Below are 20,625 nucleotides of genomic sequence, written 5' to 3' on the forward strand. Positions count from 1 at the left end.
GCCACACCAGAGATGTGGTGGGGCACCAAAAATTGTGTTTAAGGTCGTTTCAGCTTTTATGGCATAGCTGATGGCCCTGGAAGGTCGGGTGCATCTGGATCAATGCCTGAATTGGCTCCAAAGTGGGAGACTGACTCGATGGCCTAGAGAGCCCGTTGTGTCCTGTAACTCTGAACGGTGGCAGTGCTAGGACAGAGACCATGTTCGTACCTCTTAATTTTTCAACCTACCTGAATTCCATGACTTAGATGACTACCTGTCATGGGAGCGTCAGTGCTATCAACTTCGAACAGGACCACTTTTCCGACTCCTTGAGGAGTTCAGCCATGGCAAATGTTGCTTTGTCATCTTGAATGGGCTTTCTATTCATTTTCGTGCAGCACTCACACGGCAGTCAAGTTTGGAACTGAAACACCACAGGCAGGTGTCATGGATGTCAGTCACTGACTGTTGTCCACGACAATCTCGACATTGCTTAAGCACTGCAGTCTTAGGGAGAGAGATGTCTGCACTAAAAATTGAGGGAGAAGGTGCAGGAGGGAACGGAAGTGGTCCAACTCCACATTTCTCTGCGATAATTCCCATAAATGCTTGGGGCTGGGTTCGATTCCTTTTGATGAACAGCATTAAATTAAGTCTTTTGGACTCTGTACAGTCGGGTGAATTTTCAGACCTGAAGGATGAAGCAGGTGCACGTTCCCGTAGGTACTGGGCACACCCTATCGATTGTGCCAAAACCTCCATTGCTTTAGTAGGTGGAACAGGATGAGTTTTTTTTCTTCTTTTTCTGTTTGTTCTCCATGCATTCTTATTTTATTCAGGTCACAGTGAACCTGAAGAACCTTACGTTGTTGATTTGTGAACTGTCTATAAGCAACCCCTTTTGTTTCAATAATTGCATATTAAAATACAGTGCCAATTTAAGAAACTAGTAACTTGGTTAGTTGATCTGTGTGAAACCTGTCCAAGTACAGAATATGTGAAACGTCCTAAGAAAATCCCAGTGCATGTGTTTCTCTAATTGTGGTGTCAACCTTTCCGTACGCTTAGTTTCTTTCTGGCATTTAAAGGGTAATGTGGGTGTGCTAAATCAGTGCTCACAACTGTCTGGTGACTGCCAAATTCTAGTAAATAATTTTGATATTTTTGTATAGTCCTAAAGAGTAGGAGCTGTAAGGCCAGGCTTAAGCAGCTCGCCCACATGCTTGGAAGTTGCGACATATAAGCTGGTATTTTCAAACCTCCTTTTGTTTGTTTTATTCAGTGCTATATTTCTTAGAGCAGTGTTGAACTTGATGGATACTTCTAAATGTAGATTCCTTACCTTTGCACTATTCGCCTGAACTGATAAAACAATGGTTCTTAACTTTGGTCCATAAACGCTTGGGGTTCCTTAGAGGGTCCATGCCTGCTTAGAAAATTAAATTATTTTAACTGATTAATAAAGTGGATATATATATAAAGAAGAAATGTACAATTGAACATGTGCGCCCTCATGTATCCAAAGGCGGATCTTAGACCCTTAGGCTGTACATTGCCAAACACAGGAACAAGTCACAGGTCTTGTAATTTGGGCTCCTACTTTTGCTCCAAGTTGAAGGCCCAGAATGCATTCATGGTTATGAGGCTGCTCCCGTGAGTAGTTTTCACCATCAAAGTCCAATCGGAGAAACGTAAAAAGACTAAGCGTAATTCAATCCTCATCCTGTCACTGTTTCCATTGAGATGTTACAATGGCGCAAATGTGCTAATTGATATTGCTCCTGATCTCTGAATGTGGAGCTGATTCTGCAGTTGATCCCAATGTGCCCGAAGTGCTTTGCATGGCAGATCGGCCATGCTGTGTATCTTTTGCACTTTTTTTAGCTCCCACTGGCAAGCCTTAAGGCCTAAAAAAAATCTACAGGGGCCCTCAGTCAGATTACTATAGGTGGCTCTATTCTCAGTGCCTTTTAGAACCGTGAGGCCTCTTACAGATTCAGTACTGTCTCTGGTGCAGACCTTTAGACCCACAATGGTCCCTCCTTCATCTTCATTGATGTTGGTGCTGCGGAGGAGAATCTGGTACAGACTCTGATATCGGACCTCAAACTGTCATCTGCTCCACCTCGGCAGAGGTCTTGCTCTAAATCTGCTTCAGCACACTTGATCCCCACACAGCTGGAGTTTGATCCTAAGAGACCCTGACCGCAGAGGTTCCCTCAGAGCCGCTATTGTCTTGTTGGCTGGACTCTGACCAAGATTTGCATCACTCGAATTATGCTGGTAATGGATATGTTTTAACCCCCAGTCTTGCATGGACTTGCAGGAGGCCAGTGGGCTTGATGCTTAAACTGATATAGCAGCGGTTCTTAACCTGTGGTCCTGGGGGTCTATGAAGCATACTCTGAGGGTCCATGGCTGCTTAGAAAAATAGTAACCGATTAATAAAGTTAGTACTCTCAGATTGTTTTGAAAGAGCAGTGCAAATGTAGCAAACAGAATATAGTATGGATGATGAGTAGTCCTTGTGTATTGTTTTGTGACTCAAATCATCGAAAATGTATAGGCTCTGGTGTAGGAGAGTAGGGTCTGCAATGCTATGGTCACCCCAGATTTTTCCTTTTTGCTTCACTTGTTTACGACTTTCCTTGGCTGTGAGCCTGCTAATCAGACCCACAGCCTTGTTCTCTATCTAAATTGACATACATGTACTTTAGGTGCATTTACCAATTGGTATTGGGTCACTCTTGTAAGTCCTTGTACAGTGTACCATAGGTACCCAGGGCATAAGTGTACCCAAGGCCTACCAGGGGCTGCAGCATGTATTGTGCCACCCCTGGCTGGCCATCTAAACAGACACAACTGGCTAGTAAAACAGCTGGGGCAAGGTGGTGTAATCACCCTTTGCTGTAGATATAGTATACCTATATCTAACCCCAAAATGGACACATACTCCTATAAGTCACTCCTATGGCATGCCTTATCAACCCTGAAGGCAGAGTGCTTGGAATTATGTGAGATGGTGCTCTAGCATGAGCTGAGCCTGTCTGCAGCTTTCGGAACCATGTCCTTATAGCTGTTCCATGATAACGCTATACCATATACTCTTAAGTGCATTATAATCCTCGCGGTTATTGCTAACTTTGGCATAGCATTATCAAAACATGTCGAGTAAGGTGTCATATGAATTGGAATACTACCCCCTCGCCAGTTCTGGCGACGGGGGTAGCATTCCCCCCTTCTAGAGGGACACGACATGTAAGTAACTAGAACCTCGGTTAAAGTTAACCCGAGCCTCCGCATCACAAAATGGATGCTGCTGCCACAGACACAAGTCTGACCTCCTGCTGCTGGGAGTCCTTCCAGCAACGGAGGCCTGGACAAAGGATTTCCTGCCTGGGAAGGTGCTAGCACCACCCCAGACAGGACTTTGTGTATCCAGATAGGCAGGGCTGAAAGGAATGAGACATGCCTGGGGCACACAAGGTGTCCCTGTGCATACCCCGCTTCAAACCAGTTGCTGGGGCACTCCAGGCCCAGCTCTGGTGTGAAATCGGACAAAGGATAGGGGGTGTAACCACCCCCCCTTCCTGGTCCCACCCATGGGAGGGACCTAGTCACAGTACAGCCCCCTTTAGCAGAATAAAGGTAGGAGCTGGTCCCATTCCAAATTAGATTATCCTGAATTGAAACTACAAAGAAGAAACTCTGGACTTTGAAGTTCTGCTCCACAGAAGACTGAAGAAAATCTCCCTTGTGGCCAAGGAGTGACCACCCTGCATTTGCAGGCACCATCAAGCGTCCTAGCGGTTCACTTTGTCGTCCTTCCTGGTGGAACCAGACTTCAGAGCCCGACGAGACCCAGACTTCCAGACCTCTCCGACCTCTACCTACATCTGCAGCACAGCTGAGACCTGTGGGTGCGACGAGACACGTGGGACCGGACATCTTGGAGAAACTGCACTTCGCTTCCAGCACGACTTCAGAGGCATCCTCGAGTAAGTGCTTTGGGGGATTGAGAAGCCCCAGCCCCGAGCAGCTCCTGCACAGAAGACCAGCCCTCCAGCATCCATGAGATCTGCGTGTTGCCCTTTTGCTTGATTGCTGCTCGACGCGTTGTCTGGTCACTTGCCGGCTGGCTAGTAGCCTTCTATACGACGATCCTTGAAATCTTCACCGATGGTCTGGTTGCTCTAGACTGGCCCTTGCTTCCTTGCAAAGGAGAAGCACCCCGGACCCTCCTGGTCCGCACCAGACGCCATCTCTACTCACCGCGTGGGTTGCCTTTGCCAAGGCCTGTTGACTCCGAATCCGGATCAGACACCGCCGACAGCGAGAGCCTGCGTGGGACAGCTCGTGCCTCCATCCTGGTCGTCGAAGACACCTCCTGGTCCACGTGGCTGCAGAGTCAAGCGTCCACTCTTCACCTGATCGCGACAACAGAATCTGGCTCCTTCCTGGTTCCACTCCAGTCACTGGCTAGTGACTGTGAACATTGTCACCTCTGCTTTCAGGTCTCCATCTTCCTTGATCTTCCTCCTGGTCGCCTGCAGCATCTTTCTTCAAGGCTCCATTGACTTCAACGCGGAAACCCGACACACTTTCACACCTATGCACCTGCAGTCCGTGGTGAGGTAACGAGAGCATTTTGGTGCTGATAGGTAGATTGACTTCCTAGTGTCCAGGTATCCTGTAGTTTTAGTCGTAACCAGTCAGACCTATCCGTATTCACCTATTTTGTAACTTGTTCGTGCCCATTGACTTTGTACCGCATCTCGCGTGTGAGTTCACACTCTGCACACGCGTTCCGTGGGCCTCCTGCTCCTTACCTAAGGTTAGGGTAGTGTAGTCCCCGCGATCCTACAGCCTCTGGGCATCTTCATTTCTCCTATCGTTCTACTAATACCATTTACTTAGTATATGGTTTGTCGTGCCCCTAGGGCACCATTGTAATTTGTGCGACTTACTGTATTTTTCTTAAGAGTCTTGTTATGTGCTTAGCCCTCTGATCTCATAAAAAGTTCAGAGGTGTTTTATTGTAATAAATATATATTGTTTATTTTCCTAACCACCTGTGTGGTGTCCTTTCATCTGGTATTTAAGGGGTTGTATGTGGTAAAACAGCTGGCTTCACATGCCAAAAGAGTTTAGTCTAAGACTGCTTTGTCCATGCTACCATTAGGATAGCTGGTCTATAAGGTTGACATACAACCAATCACCATAAGGCTTGTTTGGACTGATACAAGGTGATCACTAGAACTAGTGCGCATCATATATCAGGCCAACTTCTCACATCTGGTCTTCTACTTCAGTGGGTGTCCCGCATTCCAATATTTATTCAATGGGGGTCCCCATGTCGCAGTAATTATTAAATGGGTGTCCACAGAAGTCAATCGGTTAAGAAACCGTGTGTAACAGGGTAGGGAATTTGGCTTTTGGACTCCCAGCCGAGGAGAGTGCCTTTTTGTTTTAGTTTAGTCTAGTGGCTGAGGTACTCAACCTTCAACTACTTTCTGTTGAGCTCATGACAGAGGTCCTTAAAGACATTTTCCTACTTGGGTCAGTTATCAAAAATCTTGTTTCCATTCAATGAAGCCCTGACTGACACCTTAATGGAGCCCATTTCCATATTATGTCTGCCCTGGATGTAGGTAACGGAATGGTAACCTTGGACTTACAGTATGTGTATTTTCATATACCTGTCCTACTACCTGTTCAAGGGAGTCCAGGAGCACTTTCAATTTTCCATGCTCCCCCTTCAACCTCACCAGTGCTCCTCAGGTGTTCATGAAAGTGATGGCAGTGGTAGCTGCTCATTTTCCGACATCTGAGATACTAGCATTGCCGTATGAATGGCTGTTGTAGGCGGGCTCATCGCAGTCAGTCGGGATACCACCTCCAGACAACTGGAAACCACCAGACATCTTTGGGGTTCTCTATCAATATGCAGAAGTTACACCTGACTCCGCTTCTGAGACTTCCTTTTTATAGGAGCTGTCTTGAAAACACTGCACTTCACTGCCTTCCCTTGTTTCAAGGAGTCCAATAAATTTAGGCCATGATACTGATGTTCCAACCTTGGTCTTGGACCTTGGTAAGAACAGCTCTGAGGTTTTAGATTATTGGCCTCCTTGTTGATTATGCCAGGTGGCATAGGCAGGCCTTGCAGTGGAATCTGAAGTCCCGAGAGCTCAGCTCACAGATGCCATCAAGGTTTCGGAGATGCCTGCATGCTATCTGCAGTGGTGGTTACTTGACCACAGTTGGACCAGCGACAGACCCCCTCTCACTCGCCCCCACCGAGAGTTGACTTTGGTGACTGATGCGTCCCTGCTAGTTTAGGGAGGTCTGGTGAGGTTGATATCCGAGAGAAATCTGGTTTTGTGACTAATCTGTAGCATTTTCAGAGGGCGGGGAGAGGGAGGCGGGGGGGGGCGTGAGGTGGTACCTGAAGGTTTGGGCATGAGCGATTCTTTCCCCAATCTGGTTCCTGCTTTTGGCAGATCTTGTTGCAGCAACAGGGTGGGTTTCTACTTCCGAACCTGTGCAGTGGTACTGCTCTGTGGAGTTGACTGCTTTCAATTTACCATCTTAGGTTATGGATGCCATTAGGCTACGAAATCCATTGATGCAGGGCCCTTTACAAGCCAACTGTTGGATGCTTTGTCTTTGGCCCAGCAAGGCATTGCTAGGGCCACTATTAAGTTATTTGTCAGCCCTTTTGGACCTTTCACCTTTGCAAGACCAACCACCCTTGTATTGGCCTAAATCCGTTCACAGACCCACCTCTGGGGAGGTATTGCTTGAGAATCTATTCTAAGGTAAGAAATGTGCATCTAGAAGTCTGTCAGATGAACAAGTTACTTACCTTTGGTAACACCTTATCTGACAGACTATATAACTGCAGATTGCTTACAGGACACCTATCCTCCGCTCTCTGCATACGTAATTCTCTACGAGGGCTGACCCTTGTAGGTTCTTAGTGTCTGCACAGTAGTCCATCACCATTCTGTCGTGGCACTGTTCTTCTAGCGTGGAAATCTCACAAATAGAAAATGACAACAGCCCCTGTATAGGCACCACACTTATCCCTTGATGCTAGGCTGAACAAAGCTGCCTACTGGCGTGCAGAGGATACTGGTCCGGATTTCCCGATGAGGCCTGGTGAAACTTTTACGGTAGTTGCTACCAGACAAGGCGTTAGGGAAGGAAAGTAACTTTTTGATCATTGGCATCAGTTGAAATAAGGATGCCCCTTGCATAACCCATCAGCCAGGAGAAGCCTGGACATTTTTTGTAAATATGAAATGGCTTTTTTTTGGGCATTTGTGTGGTCTTTGGCAGATAACTTTCATTATTCTTGGTAGGAGTGGGATTATTGTGGTTACTAGAAAAGCTTTCATTAAGTGTGACTCCAAGTAATGACACTTGAACATTGGTTTGTGTTCTAACTAATGCCATTTGGGGTGGCGAAAAAGAGGGCAGTTGTCCTCTGGACTGCTAGAGGATTACACTTGTAGCCAGTGGTTACAGGATTCTTAATGGCTGAGGTCCAGAATATGTATCATGTTAAATTGTAATGCGATTCAAGGTGCTGGACCGCTAGGTATATGGTCTGCGTACTAATGCCCATCTGAAGGTTTGGATGATTCTATAATCAGTAGGCATGGGCGGTAAACTCCGCTCGCTGAGTTTTCAGCATTCTGCACTCCGCAGAGCTCGCGGAGTGCAGAAAACTCCACTCTGCGTAGTAGTGCAGTGGAGATTTTTCCCTGCTCGGTAAGTGAGCGAGCTGCTGCTTGGGGAGAATTTCTACCCGAACGGCAGGAAGACCAGCGTGAACACTAGTTCACACTGCACTCCGCCACTTGCGGAACTCCGCGGAGTTCTTTTGTCACTTCGGGGAGTTCTGCATATCTAAACTCTGCAAACTACGCCCAGGCCTGATCATCAGACTCCAGTCCTTTGAACTGACTGCAATATGACAATAAGTTAACTAAGTAAAACTGTTAATACAATGAAAATGTATATTTGTATCTTATGCATTTCATTTATTGAGCTGCATATTAGCCTGCTCTTTAGAGTATATGCACAAGGGGTGTCCGGTTTGGTTCAAAGTTGTTCCTTATTTCTCTTATACAAATGAATAATTAAGCCATTTCTTTGGGTCAATATGTATGTTTAGTAGGGTACAAATTAATTTCAGCTTGGATAATTTGCTAAACTCTTGTGATTGTGTAGTTCAATATTACTGGAATGCATACATGTTTCCCTTCCCAGAATAGGGGTAAACCAACAGAAGTCAGTTTTGCACACAATGTAGGGGCTATGGTGGGCTATTCCAATTCCAGCATTTTTCACTACACCATACTTTATAAAGAAATGTCTGTAATTTGCAGGCTGTTTTAAAACGTGTGCAGGTGAATCTGTCAGATTTGTGTAAAACCGGTGTCACATATCTTGGTACTATATCTACGTAGACTTTTCCTTTTTCTATACTATTGGTTTGGAAAGATTTGATCAGTCCATAGATCCCAGAACTAGGGATTTGTTCGTTTTACCATCTCTGCAATGTATAATAAAGGGAAGGCTGGAGGATTTACAGAACTGCGGGCAGTCAGTCTAATGGTGTGTTGTTTGCATCAGTGTACTAGTTAGTCTGCTGTGCAGAGTTCAGCTGTATGTTTAGTATTGTCGCCTAACTCTATTTTATTTTTTATTTTCAGCCCGACAACGAAATATCCTCGGATTGCAATCATGTAAGTATGGAAATCGTTACATATGCTGTGCTGGCCTGACCATGTCACACTCCTTACCATTGCAACTGGCTCTGTAAGATGTATTGAAGGGCACGACTTAAAGCAGACTGGCCCTTAGGTGCTAGGGTGGGAAGATTTTCCAGATGGGTTAGCTACAATTATTTATGCATGTGAAACAAAAATGGAATGCTTGAATTTAGGTTTCTGAATGCAGCAAATGCCAAGTTACGCTGACTTGATCCCATGTTTCTCGTGGTTAATAAATATAATGAAGCTATTTAATACTTCTTTTAGTTGACCTTTGCTGCTGTAATATGTCAACCCTGTTGCTCTTATGTTCATAGCCTCAAACTCATCAGTCTCAATTTCCAATCGGTTTTAATTTTCTGATCCCATCTCCCCATTATTTCACAGCTGCAAAGCCTTCATACAGCTTGTAGAAATGCAGGCTTTGTTTCTTCACCCATTTAGTCCCGGTATGGCGTATGTAAATGTGGACTTACCTACGTGACAATCATTTTCTTCTGTGCAGTGGGAGTTTGTGTTCTCCTTTTCCTTTCAGTGGAAAGTCATTTTAGAGATTAACGTGTTGAGTGGAGAAGTGTGGCTCATTGGTTAGAGGAGGCAGACCTAGAAGCAGAGGTCAGCCCGGGACCAGGGTTCAATTTCCAGCTCGGCGGGGTCTTGAGTCCTAAAATGTCCATGGACTCGACAATTCTCGCTCCGGTGCCTACGCGATTCACAGGTTCACACTCTGCGACTCTGGGCAATAGCTTGCTTAATCTCCACAACGGCCCCTCGCGGCGGGATGCCTGGCTTTCACCTTGCGGATACCCTGCCGGGGTTATCTCACAGGGGAATACCAGGAAGGGTTCCCTAAGCAAGCGCTTAGAAACCGCTTGGTGATTTGCGCTATATAAATTCCTGTAGATTTACATTTAATATTTACATTATATTGACTGCCAATGGAGGAGCGTTGTGCAAGTGCCCATGCCAGGCAAAGCTCAATGTGTCCTGTTTGACTGGTCCGAACAGTACAGCACTATGTTGCACCATTTTGAGCAGGTGGTGTCCATGCAGTGAAAGTTAAACAATTTGCCTTGTTTTATCCTAGTACACTCTAATGCATGTCCTTTCAATGTCACTTCAAGCGCAGTTGTGAGAGCCAAAGGCTTGTTTGCTTAAATACACAAACCATCCTTGAAATTGCTGGTTTGTACTCCGTGAGCCACATTAGCTAATCTAAATGTACATTCATAGGACTCATATATTCTGCGCATTGGAATTATTTAGATATTCAACAAATAAATGATCTCTTGTTGTCTTTAGTGTTCCGTGATCACCTTTTATGTTGTAAGCGAGTATATTTTAGAATGCACTGAATTGTTCTGTAACTAGAGATTTTTCTGAGAAAAGTAAAACTGACTGGTGTTTCTCACCCCTCTCACAGTTCCTGTTCGGTTAAGTGAGGTTGTTAGTAGTTAAACATATCTGAAAGAAACAAGTTAGTATTAGATTCCTTACCTTAGAATATCGCCAGGCGTCAGACTGGATCCGGAAACTTTTGCGTAGCAGTACCCTTACGCGTCAGTAGGCGTCGTCTGCGGCTCAGAGTCCGTCGTTGGCACCGGGTTGACGTCGCCGGAGTACTTAGACGCCGCCCTCGCGCGCTGACGTCAGTTCTTCTTCTTTTTTCCACGCCAGCAAGCGCCGATCCGGAAAAAGTTGTACCCATAGTCAATTTTTGACTAACTTTTTCGATCCTTTTTGATCGTCTTTCGAAGTCTATTGAATCCGACGATGCCGGTAGGGATGCCGGGGTTCAAACCCTGCGCTGATTGTTGCCGAATGATGTGGGTAACCGACCCCCATTACCGGTGCCTTCACTGTCTGGGCCCCGACCACGACGACAAGTCCTGCTCCGACTGCCGGGCCCTGACGTCCAAAGCTAGACTGGAGCGGTTCCGCAAGTGACTCGAGCTCCGGCAGTCAGCCCCGCGCCGCTCGAGGTCCCAGTCCGGAACAAGGTTGAGGGACCGGTCGCGGGTTCCGGGAGTTGTCATCAGTCTTCGGGCTCGAAGTCCTCACCTAAGAAGTCAAACATGCGACATCGCTCTTTTGACCCCCCCCCCCCCCCCCCCCCCCGACGCGGCCGGGAGATCGGGCGACACCGCCCCCACGGCTCCGCCGGAGCTGCAGGCGTCATGGCCTGCTCCATACTTGCGAGTCCCTGGGTAGAACGCGACGCCGGAGGAGATAGAGACCTTCCTCATGACCATGAAGTCGCTCACTCCTCCGTCTGGTTCTGCGGTGCCTTCGGGCCAAGAGGCCCCGTCTGGGTCCCCACGCGGGCCGGGTGCCACTGCGCCGCCGGGTGCCTCGGCGCCACCGGCGACTTCGGTCCAGACGCCGCAGGGTCCCGCTGGATCCGGATCCGGGTCGTCGCCGGTCGACCTCACGACTTCGCCGCTGCCGGCCCCCAGGGTGTCGCCCCGGCGCCGTCCCAGGACGACGTCGTCCCCGGTCCTACCCTGTATTAGCCTTATTCGACGCCGCTTGGAGATTTCTATTTCTATGATCCGGCCCCATCCTTTGAACCAGAGTACCAGGTGATGGGTGGCGACGAGGATTGGGAGGGGTCCGAGGACCCTCAGGCACGTGAGGGCCATTCTTCTCAGGACTGGACAGGTGAGCTTGGGGAGGCCAGTGGTCTGGACACTTCGCCCGACACTGGTTTTGTCTCCCCCTCCTAGCGTGGCTACGGAGGAGGGGGCTGCCTAAAGTGTGGTGCTGACGCGGGCTGCCAAGGACTTGGGCCTTGAGCTCCCCGTCGTGACCGTGAGGACTGACCTCCTCACTGAGTTTCTTAAACCGCAGGCAAGCTCGGCCGAGCCTCTGCTGCCTTTTAATGAGGCCTTACAAAAGGGGGTAGTGATGGACGGAGCATCTGAATCAATCAAACACTCGCACCCAGTCAAAAGATCTGGGTTTAATCCATCACCGTTCTTTAGCCCACTCTGCTACCCCAATTTCAGACATGGCTATATGCAAATCAGTCTGACTCTGTGCCTCATGGGAACAGTCCAGCCCGAACTGCCAAAGGGACGTACTTTGCCACTGGATTCAAGCAAGACGGCTGGAATGCCAGAAACCGGTCCTCGGAAGCTTGTTTCCGGTCCAAAGAAGACATGGTTTGGCAGTTCGGGCTGGACTGTTCCCATGAGGCACAGGGTCAGACTGATTTGCATCTAGCCATGTCTGAACTGGGGTGGCAGAGTGGGCTAAAGAACGGTGATGGATTAAACCCAGATCTTTTGACTGGGTGTGAGTGTTTGATTGATTCGGATGCTCCGTCCATCACCACCCCCTTTTAATGAGGCCTTGTCAGACGTTCTCCTGGGCACTAGGTCCAAGCCCGCTACAGGTCCGCCTGTAGATAGGAACGTGGCCAGGCGCCACCGCCCTGCTCCAGGTGACCCTTGCTTCCTGTCCACCCACCCCACCCCCGAGAGCCTGGTCATCCATGCCTCTAACTCCCAGACCGCATTCCCGACGGCTCCCCCCGATTGGGAATCTAAGAGGTATGAGCAATATGGGAAAAAGGTATTCTCCCTGAGTTTGGGGTTGTGGTCCGTCAACACCGCTTGCCTCTTGGGCCGTTACACCCACACGGTCGCGGACGTGCTGCCACAATGTCCGGAGGGGGCCCGGACTAAACTCGCCCATGCCCTTGCCGAGGGTCGAGATGCGGCACGGTATTCCATCCGGTGTGACTGATGTCCAAAACACCCTTATGGACATGCCATTTGATTGCTGTCGCATCTTTGGCTTCAAGGCAGACCATGCGCTTTAAGGACTCCAGGGCTACGGCCAAGTCCTTGGGCCTCTCGGCCCCGCGCTAGCAAACTGCTGCCTTTCGCTCCTTTCGTGGCCAAGGAAGCGTCGCACCCACTCGTCTTGCCAGCCATGGGCCGCAGACTACCATCCAGCGCGGTGGCGGACGTGGAAACCGCCGTGGCGGCGGTCGGGGACAACAGCGAGGCCAGTCCACACCTACCCCTGCAGCATCCGCCTCAAAACCCTCCTAGTCCCAGCTTTCAGGCCCATGTGACGCCAGTGGGGGGCAGGGTTCGCCATCACCACCTCCACTGGCGCAATGTCACATCGGACAGGTGGGTGCTGCAAATCGTCCGAAGGGGCTACTCCCTCCCCTTCAAGGCGTCCCCTCCAGCCATGCCACCGCGTGTCGGGGGATCACTTGCAACTTCTGCAAGAGGAAGTTACGGCCCTCTTGACTAAGGGGGCCATCAAGCGTGTTCCTGGGCCAGAAGTAGGGTGTGGTTGTTACTCCCACTACTTTCTGGTACCCAAGAAGGGCAAAGGGGGCCTACGCCCTATCTTGGACCTGCGAAATGTCAACGGCTTCCTCCGGAAGGAGAAGGTCAAGATGCTGACTTTGGTTCAGGTCTTAGCTGCCCTGGACCCAGGAGACTGGATGGTAGCTTTGGACTTGCAGGACGCTTATTTTCACATCCCCGTCCTGCCGGCCCATCGGCGTTACCTGCGGTTCACGGTAGGCCCCAGACAGTCGTCCGCCACCTCCAGACTACGGCCGACCTCCTTCACCTGCTGGGGTTCTCCATCAATATGTCGAAGTCACACCTGTGTCCCTCTCAGAAGCTCCTCTTCATCGGAGCGGTTCTAGACTCACTGCAGTTTCGGGTTTATCCTCCCGAACAACGGGTTTCGGAAATTCAGGTTCTGATTCTGATCTTTCAGCCGTTATCCAGAGTCTCGTCAGGTTGACGCTGCGGCTTCTGGGGCCGATGGCCTCCTGCAGCCTTCTGGTGCATCACGCCAGGTGGCTGATGCGGGCTCTACAGTGGGACCTGAAGTTTCAGTGGCCCCACATCAGGGCAACTTGTCCGACCATGTCCTGATCTCGGAGGGCACTGCAAGACAGTTGCAGTGGTGGCTCACGGACCGCGATTGGGTCAACGGCAGATCCCTCTCCCTACCCCAACCGGAGCACGTAGTTGTGACGGACGCGTCCCTCCAGGGCTGGGGGATCCACATGGGAGAAGCGGCGATCAGAGGCCTCTGGTCTCGGGCGGAGTCTCGGCTCCACATCAACCTCCTGGAGCTGCGGGCGATCTGGCTTGCACTGAAGGCATTCCTCCCCTCTGTCCGGGGGAGTGTAGTGCAGGTGTTCACGGACAACACCACCGCCATGTGGTACTGCAACAAACAGGGCGGGGTGGGGTCGTGGACCATATGCCAGGAGGCTCTGCGCGTCTGGCAGTGGCTGGAACATCAGGGCGTGACCCTGGTGGTTCAACACCTGGCAGGTTCCCTGAACACCAGGGCGGATGAACTCAGCCGTCGGTGCATGATGGATCACGAATGGCGTCTGAACTCGGACGTGGCGCAAGGCCTCTTTCTGCAGTGGGGAGAGCCTTGGTTAGATCTATTCGCCACAGAAGAGAATGCGCAATGTCATCAGTTGTACGCGTTGGAATTTCCAAAGCGGCACTCGTCCGGAGACTCTTTTCGTCACGAGTGGAGCTGCGGTCTGTTGTACGCCTTTCCGCCTATACCACTTCTGCCCAGAGTGCTGAAGAACATCAGACGCGACCGGGCCCAAGTTATCCTTGTGGCTCCGGACAGGGCACGAAGATACTGGTATCCCGAGCTACTCCGCATGTCTGTCGATCCCCCGGTTCGTCTGCCTCTTCAGGAGGACCTTCTGACTCAGCAGCATGGGACGGTCCTCCACCCAAACCTGTCCAGTCTCCATCTCCATGGTTGGAGATTGAGCGGCGACAGTTGAAGCCATTTGACTTGCCTCCTGAAGTTTGTAATGTGATTCTGGCAGCCAGGCGTCCCTCCACAAAGTCGGTATACGCCTGCAGGTGGAACAGATTTGTGGCATGGTGCGCAGCAAAGGCTGTGGATCCACTTCCTCCCCCCTTTTTGCGGTTCTCCTCTTCCTTCTTTCTCTTGCCCAGCAGGGCTCTGCTCTGGGCACTATCAAGGGCTACCTTTCTGCCCTTTCCGCCTTCTTAAGGCTACCTGATCAGCCTTCTTTGTTCAAGTCCCCAATTGTAAATAGGTTCTTGAAGGGCATCACTCATATGTTCCCCCCTGTTCCTTTCGTGATGCCCCAGTGGGACTTGAACCTGGTTCTGACTTACCTGATGTGCGCTCCATTTGAGCCGCTTCATAACAGTCCTCTCCGCCGTCTTACACTTAAGACTGCTTTCCTGGTTGCCATCACCTCTGCCAGGAGAGTGACTAAACTCCAGGCTCTTTCCTCCAAGCCTCCTTTCCTTTCTGTCCATCCGGACTAGGTTGTGTTGCGGACAAGACCCCATTTCCTGCCCAAGGTAGTCACAGACTTCCACATCGGGCAGTCCATCACCTTGCCCACCTTCTTTCTGCCTCCGCATCCCTGTAAAGAGGAAGAGCGACTCCACCGTCTGGACCCAAAATGTGCGCTGTTATACTATCTGGATCGCCCACGCCAGTTCCGGGTGGATGACCAACTCTTTGTTGGTTACGTGGGCGCTAAGAAGGGACGGGCTGTGCACAAACGGACCATCTCTCGGTGGGTCGTTTTGTGCATCAAGGCATGCTACTCTATGGCTAAGAAGGAGCCTCCTGTTGGGCTGAGGGTCCATTCCACTTTAACCACGGTGGCTATTATTGCCCTGGGCCGGGGAGTCCCCTTGCAGAACATCTGTCAGGCAGCGACGTGGGCCTCGCTGCACACGTTCGCAAGACACTACTGCCTGGACATCCAAGTCCAGAGGGATGGCTTCTTTGGCCGTTTCGTCCTCCAGGACTTTCTGGTGTGGTTATTGAATCGCAAACCCACCACCGGGGTTGGTATTGCTGGGGTATCTATTCTAAGGTAAGGAATCTAATACTAACCTGTTTCTTTCAGATGCACAAGTTACTTCCCTTCGGTAACGATATATCTGTAAGAAACAGTAGTTAGTATTAGATTCCTTACCGCCCTATCCATCCTCCCCGTTCTGTGGACCGATATCTAGGGTTAAGGTCATCCCCTTTCAGGGCCCTAGTTTCATGGCACCAGTGTTGGTTTTTATCATGGCTCTGCATTTCTGGCTTGGAAAAGCTGTGAATAAGAACTGACGTCAGTGCGCGAGGGCGGCGTCTAAGTACTCCCGCGACATCATCACGACGCCGACGACTCCTACCGACGCTCAAGGGTACTGCTACGCAAAAGTTTCCGGATCCAGTCTGACGCTTGGGGATATTCTAAGGTAAGTAATCTAATACTAACTACTGTTTCTTACAGATATATCGTTACCGAAGGTAAGTAACTTGTGTGCTAGGCATTCTCTTACAAATGCAAATAATACAGCAAGCCCTAACTGAAATCTCCGAGTTTGTGTGCGTGTATGTGTTGTGTATATGTATATATACATATATGTATATATGGGTGTCTGTATGTATGTGTGTGTGTATATATATATATATATGTGTGTGTGTGTGTGTGTATATAATGTATATTTAATATAGTATGTAGCACTGTCTAAAAGTCGTGAAAGATCTAGGGAATCCCTATTAACACCTAAGCTGACAGAGGGTACAGATGACAATGAAGCACCGCGTTTGATTCTGTCCTTCAACAAACAGAGAATAATCAAGTCCATAATCAGACAACACTGGCCAATTCTTATGACTGATGGTATACTAAGTGAGAGATTATCTGATACCCCTGTGATTACATATAGGAAAGCCAACATTATGCACAGCAGGATTGTTAAAACTAGCCCTGAGCTGGGCAGTGGCAGTACCTAGCTCAAAGTAAAAGATGGATTTTACAAATGCTCGACGTGTCGAGCGTGCAAATTCGGCATTAACACTACTCACTACAATACCCCTTTCTCTAATGTTAGCACTGCTATCAATGGTAACTACAATTCTCCAGTATTACATCTTTCATAGATTCACATGCTTGTATCTTCCCCGTCGTCATGGTGGGAGTCTCACGGTAACAGAATGACCAAAGCAGTATAATAGAGAAGAAAACTGCATAGAAAAGCCCATATGGACTGTAGTATTTGGTAACCAGACCTCCTCATTGTTTGGTCCAAAAGTCAGACAATCAGCATTGCTGCCCTGCCCCCACACTCCCCAGTAGAAGCTTCCTGCCTCAGATTTCCAACCGCCTTCGTGTGAGAAAGGAGTCTCCCTGAGCTCTGCTCAGTTTTGCTGTTCCTGAGTGAACTATTGACCTTTTACTTCTACTGTCTTTTTTTACTGGAATAAGGAATTGTGTCTGCCTTTTTTCGTCATAATGGCTGAAAGCTCTAAAAAGAGGCTGTTCAGGCCTTGCAGATCCTGTGGTAAGGCCAGGCTTTTCTCTGAGGATCCTCACAAGGACTGCCTATATTGTCTTCATCCTAAGCATGTGGCCAAGGATTGTAAATATTGTAGAACCTTCTCTGCTAAAACTCTGAGAGATAAAGAGGCTCGATTGCTGTTGTGGCTTCAAAAGAAGGTCGCATCAGACTCAGATTCTGGGGAGGAATCTTCTAAATTGACACCTAAAAAGAGAAAGGCCTCTCTTTCTGAGGAAAAAGTTGAATCTAAAAAGATTAAATCTAGGGAGAAGGCAGCGTCCTCTCTCCCTATTACTCCTCCCAAGAAGCTGTCAGGACATAAAGGGACAGGGTCTGCTCCATCAACCAGTTCCCTGGCTTCTACTGCTAAATCTGTGGAAAAATCTTCAGCTTCGTCGACGACTTCACCGTCGACGACGACTGTTTCGCCGACGACGGCTTCGTCGATGACAGGATTTAAAGCAGCGTCGACGGCGACAACGTCGACGAGTATGACTGTTCCGTCGACGAAGAGACCGTCGACGACGTCGACGACGAAAGGCTCGACAACGAAGATGTCGACGGGGACTCCGTCGACGGCGGTCCCATCAACGACGACTTTGGTGCCGACGGCTCCGTCGACGGTGACTATGTCGTCTACGACACCGTTGACGAAGATCATACTTTCAACGGCAAAGGCATTTAAATCGCCGCAGTCGAAGACTATGATCTCTATTCGATCGTTTCAGTCGTCAAGGGGTTCGGCGACCATCAGCAAATCTGCAGAATTCACGTCGTGGACACAGATTTCACCTTTACCTCCATCTTCCTTATTGGAGCAAGATTTAGATGGAGAGGAGTCCTCAGGTGCTGCCTACAGGCCATCGCAGCGCAAGATAAAGAGCCAGGACACAGACGAGGAAGAGGTTTTTTTCTTTAAGGACAGAGCTCAATCTACTAGATATGAGTCTTTCCAGGAAACATGTGATTACAATGAGGATGAAGAGCAACAAGAGGAGTCACGAGAGGAGTCGCAAGTGGAGTCAGTCTCCATACCTGTGTCTCTTGTCTCTGACCTCAGGTTCATGATAAATGACTATTACCGCCGTTTTCCGGAGGCAAACGCACCTCAGTCATCGACGCCGGTACCTCCGTCGCAACCTCCAAAGACCCAATCTACTTCTCAGGAGAAAGTGGTGAGGTCACCGCCTGTGATAACCATCCGGGATGATCTAATGGATTCCGATGAGGAAGATCAGCCTGAGGAAGGGGAGCTTGTACATGATGCTACGGGGCAGGAATGGAATGAGTACATCTTGCCATCGACCCCGTCACCTACTCCACTGCCATCCACTTCTCCTCCGCAAGACATCGGAGGGTTCCATGACATCATGGAGAAGGCAGCTAAGAGATTTCATTTGGATATGGAAGTTAAAGAAAAGGAATGTTTCTTGTATGATTTCAAGGATGACGCCAGGAAATAGACTCGCTCAATCCCGATTATCCCTCACGTTTGGGAAGAGGGCCTAAAAATCTTAGACACCGGCTTCCATAGCGGTTTCGGTTCCAAGAATCGAAAAGAAGTATAGAGCGCCAGAATCTGCAGCAGCCTGTTTAATAGGACACCCAAGACCAGAGTCGCTTGTGACGCAGGCGGCGCAGAGGAATTCTAAGAAACCGGTGACTACTTCCTTGGTGCCACCAGACAAGGAAGGAAGGAGAATGGATGGAGCCGGGAAGAAGTTTGTGGTCATGGCAGCCTCTACAATTAAAGCAGCCAATGCTATGGCAGTTATTAGCCGTTTCAACAGACAAATGTGGTCGGATCTGGCACGCATTCTGTCTGCACTACCGGAGGATAGGAAAGCAGACCAGCGGCTATCCTCAAGGACTGAACGAAGTCAGCTGCTGAAACTATTGACATTGCCATGGATGTTTCCTCTATGTCTTTCAGGCAGATGGCTGGAGCAGTTTCGCTTCGCAGACAGGGCTGGCTTAAAGCAACGTCGTTTCGTCCGGAGGTGCAGGCGAAGATTGTAGATATGCCATTCGATGGCGAGAACTTATTTGGTAAACACGTAGACGGAGCGCTGCAAGGTATCAAGTCTGACACGGATACTGCTAGAGCGCTGGGATCCCTTCAAGGACGGTTCCAGTCCTTTCGTAGAAGAGGTGCAAGAGGTCAATTCAATCAGAGACCGTCATATCAGACCAACAGATATCAGCCTTATAACCAACAAGGTTATAGACAATACAATTCAAGCAACCAGTACAGGCCTTCCAACTCCTCTTACCAGCAGCAGTCTAGGGGCAAATCTTCCAATAGAGGGAAGAATCAACAATCTAACAGACGTCAATGATTTCAGGCCGGCGCTCCCCACACAGCAGATCCTGGAAAACGGCCACTATCTGTCTCAATACTTCAACAACTGGATGTCCATAACTTCGGACAAATGGGTTTTGGACGTCATAAGCAGAGGACATACCCTAGAGTTTGTAGAAATGCCACCAGATCATCCCCCGGTGCTCAGACTCAACCAACATCGTCAGGAGTTGCAGAAGGAAGTCCATTCGCTTCTGCAGAAGGGGGCCATAGAAGAAGTGCTGAATCATCTCAGAGGGAAAGGCTTCTATTCGCATTTCTTCCTCATCAAAAAGAAACAAACCCTGAAATGGAGACAGGTATTGGATTTGAGGGATCTGAATCAATACATAAAAAAGATTCCCTTCAGAATGCTCTCATTACAAGAGATCCTCCAAGTGTTAAAAGAAAGACTACATGGCGTCTTTGGATCTCATGGATGCGTACTTCCATATTTCAATTCATCGGAAGCACAGAAAATATTTTAAGATTCATCGTGGAGAGTCGCCATTTTCAATTCAAGGTCCTTCCATTCAGCCTCAAATCGGCCCGAGGGTGTTTACCAAATGCATGGCCCCGGTGGCAGCCCATTTAAGATTGCAAGGGCATTACATTTACCCGTATCTGGACGACTGGCTGGTGACAGGTCCATCATTCAAAGAAACCACAAGGTCTCTTCAGTGCTGCATTCGACTATTCCGATTTACAAAAGGGGGTGGTGATGAACAGAGTGTCTGAATTGAGCAGACCACTCTTACCCAGTCCAAAGATCAGGGCTTGATCCATCACCGTTATTTATCTCACTGCCCCATCCCAGCTCAGAACCTGGCTATATGCAAATCAGTCTGTCCCTGGCCCAGTGCATCATGGGAACAGGGCAGACTAAACTACCAAGCCAATTCTTTGCCAGAAAGGAGACAAGCTACCGGGGACCGGTTTCTGGCATTTCAGCCTCTTCGGCCCGGCTTGCTTGAATCCTGATGGAGCAGTGAGAAAGGGACTCATGTCTGAGTATACCCTGCCACACCTATAGTGGCCAAAATCGACCCTTGCTCATTGCACCATCAGGATTCAAGCAAACCGGGCCGAAGACGGCTGTAATGCCAGAAACCGGTCCCCGGGAGCTTGTTTCCTTCCCAGTGTAAGAATTGGCTTTTGTAGTTTGGTT

At 49.1% G+C, this 20,625-nt stretch overlaps 1 protein-coding gene across 1 annotated transcript in view; it reads left to right on the forward strand.

Moving 5' to 3' along the window:
• Positions 1 to 20,625, forward strand: part of GLG1 (golgi glycoprotein 1) — a 792,605-nt gene that overhangs the window by 66,001 nt on the left and 705,979 nt on the right. Inside the window, exon 2 of the mRNA XM_086945268.1 lies at positions 8,709 to 8,741. Coding sequence (XP_086801394.1) covers positions 8,709 to 8,741 — 33 coding nt within the window. The remainder of the gene's footprint in view (positions 1 to 8,708; positions 8,742 to 20,625) is intronic.

Source organism: Lissotriton vulgaris, chromosome 12 (assembly GCF_964263255.1).
Source record: "Lissotriton vulgaris chromosome 12, aLisVul1.2, whole genome shotgun sequence".
Lineage (NCBI taxonomy): Eukaryota > Metazoa > Chordata > Amphibia > Caudata > Salamandridae > Lissotriton > Lissotriton vulgaris.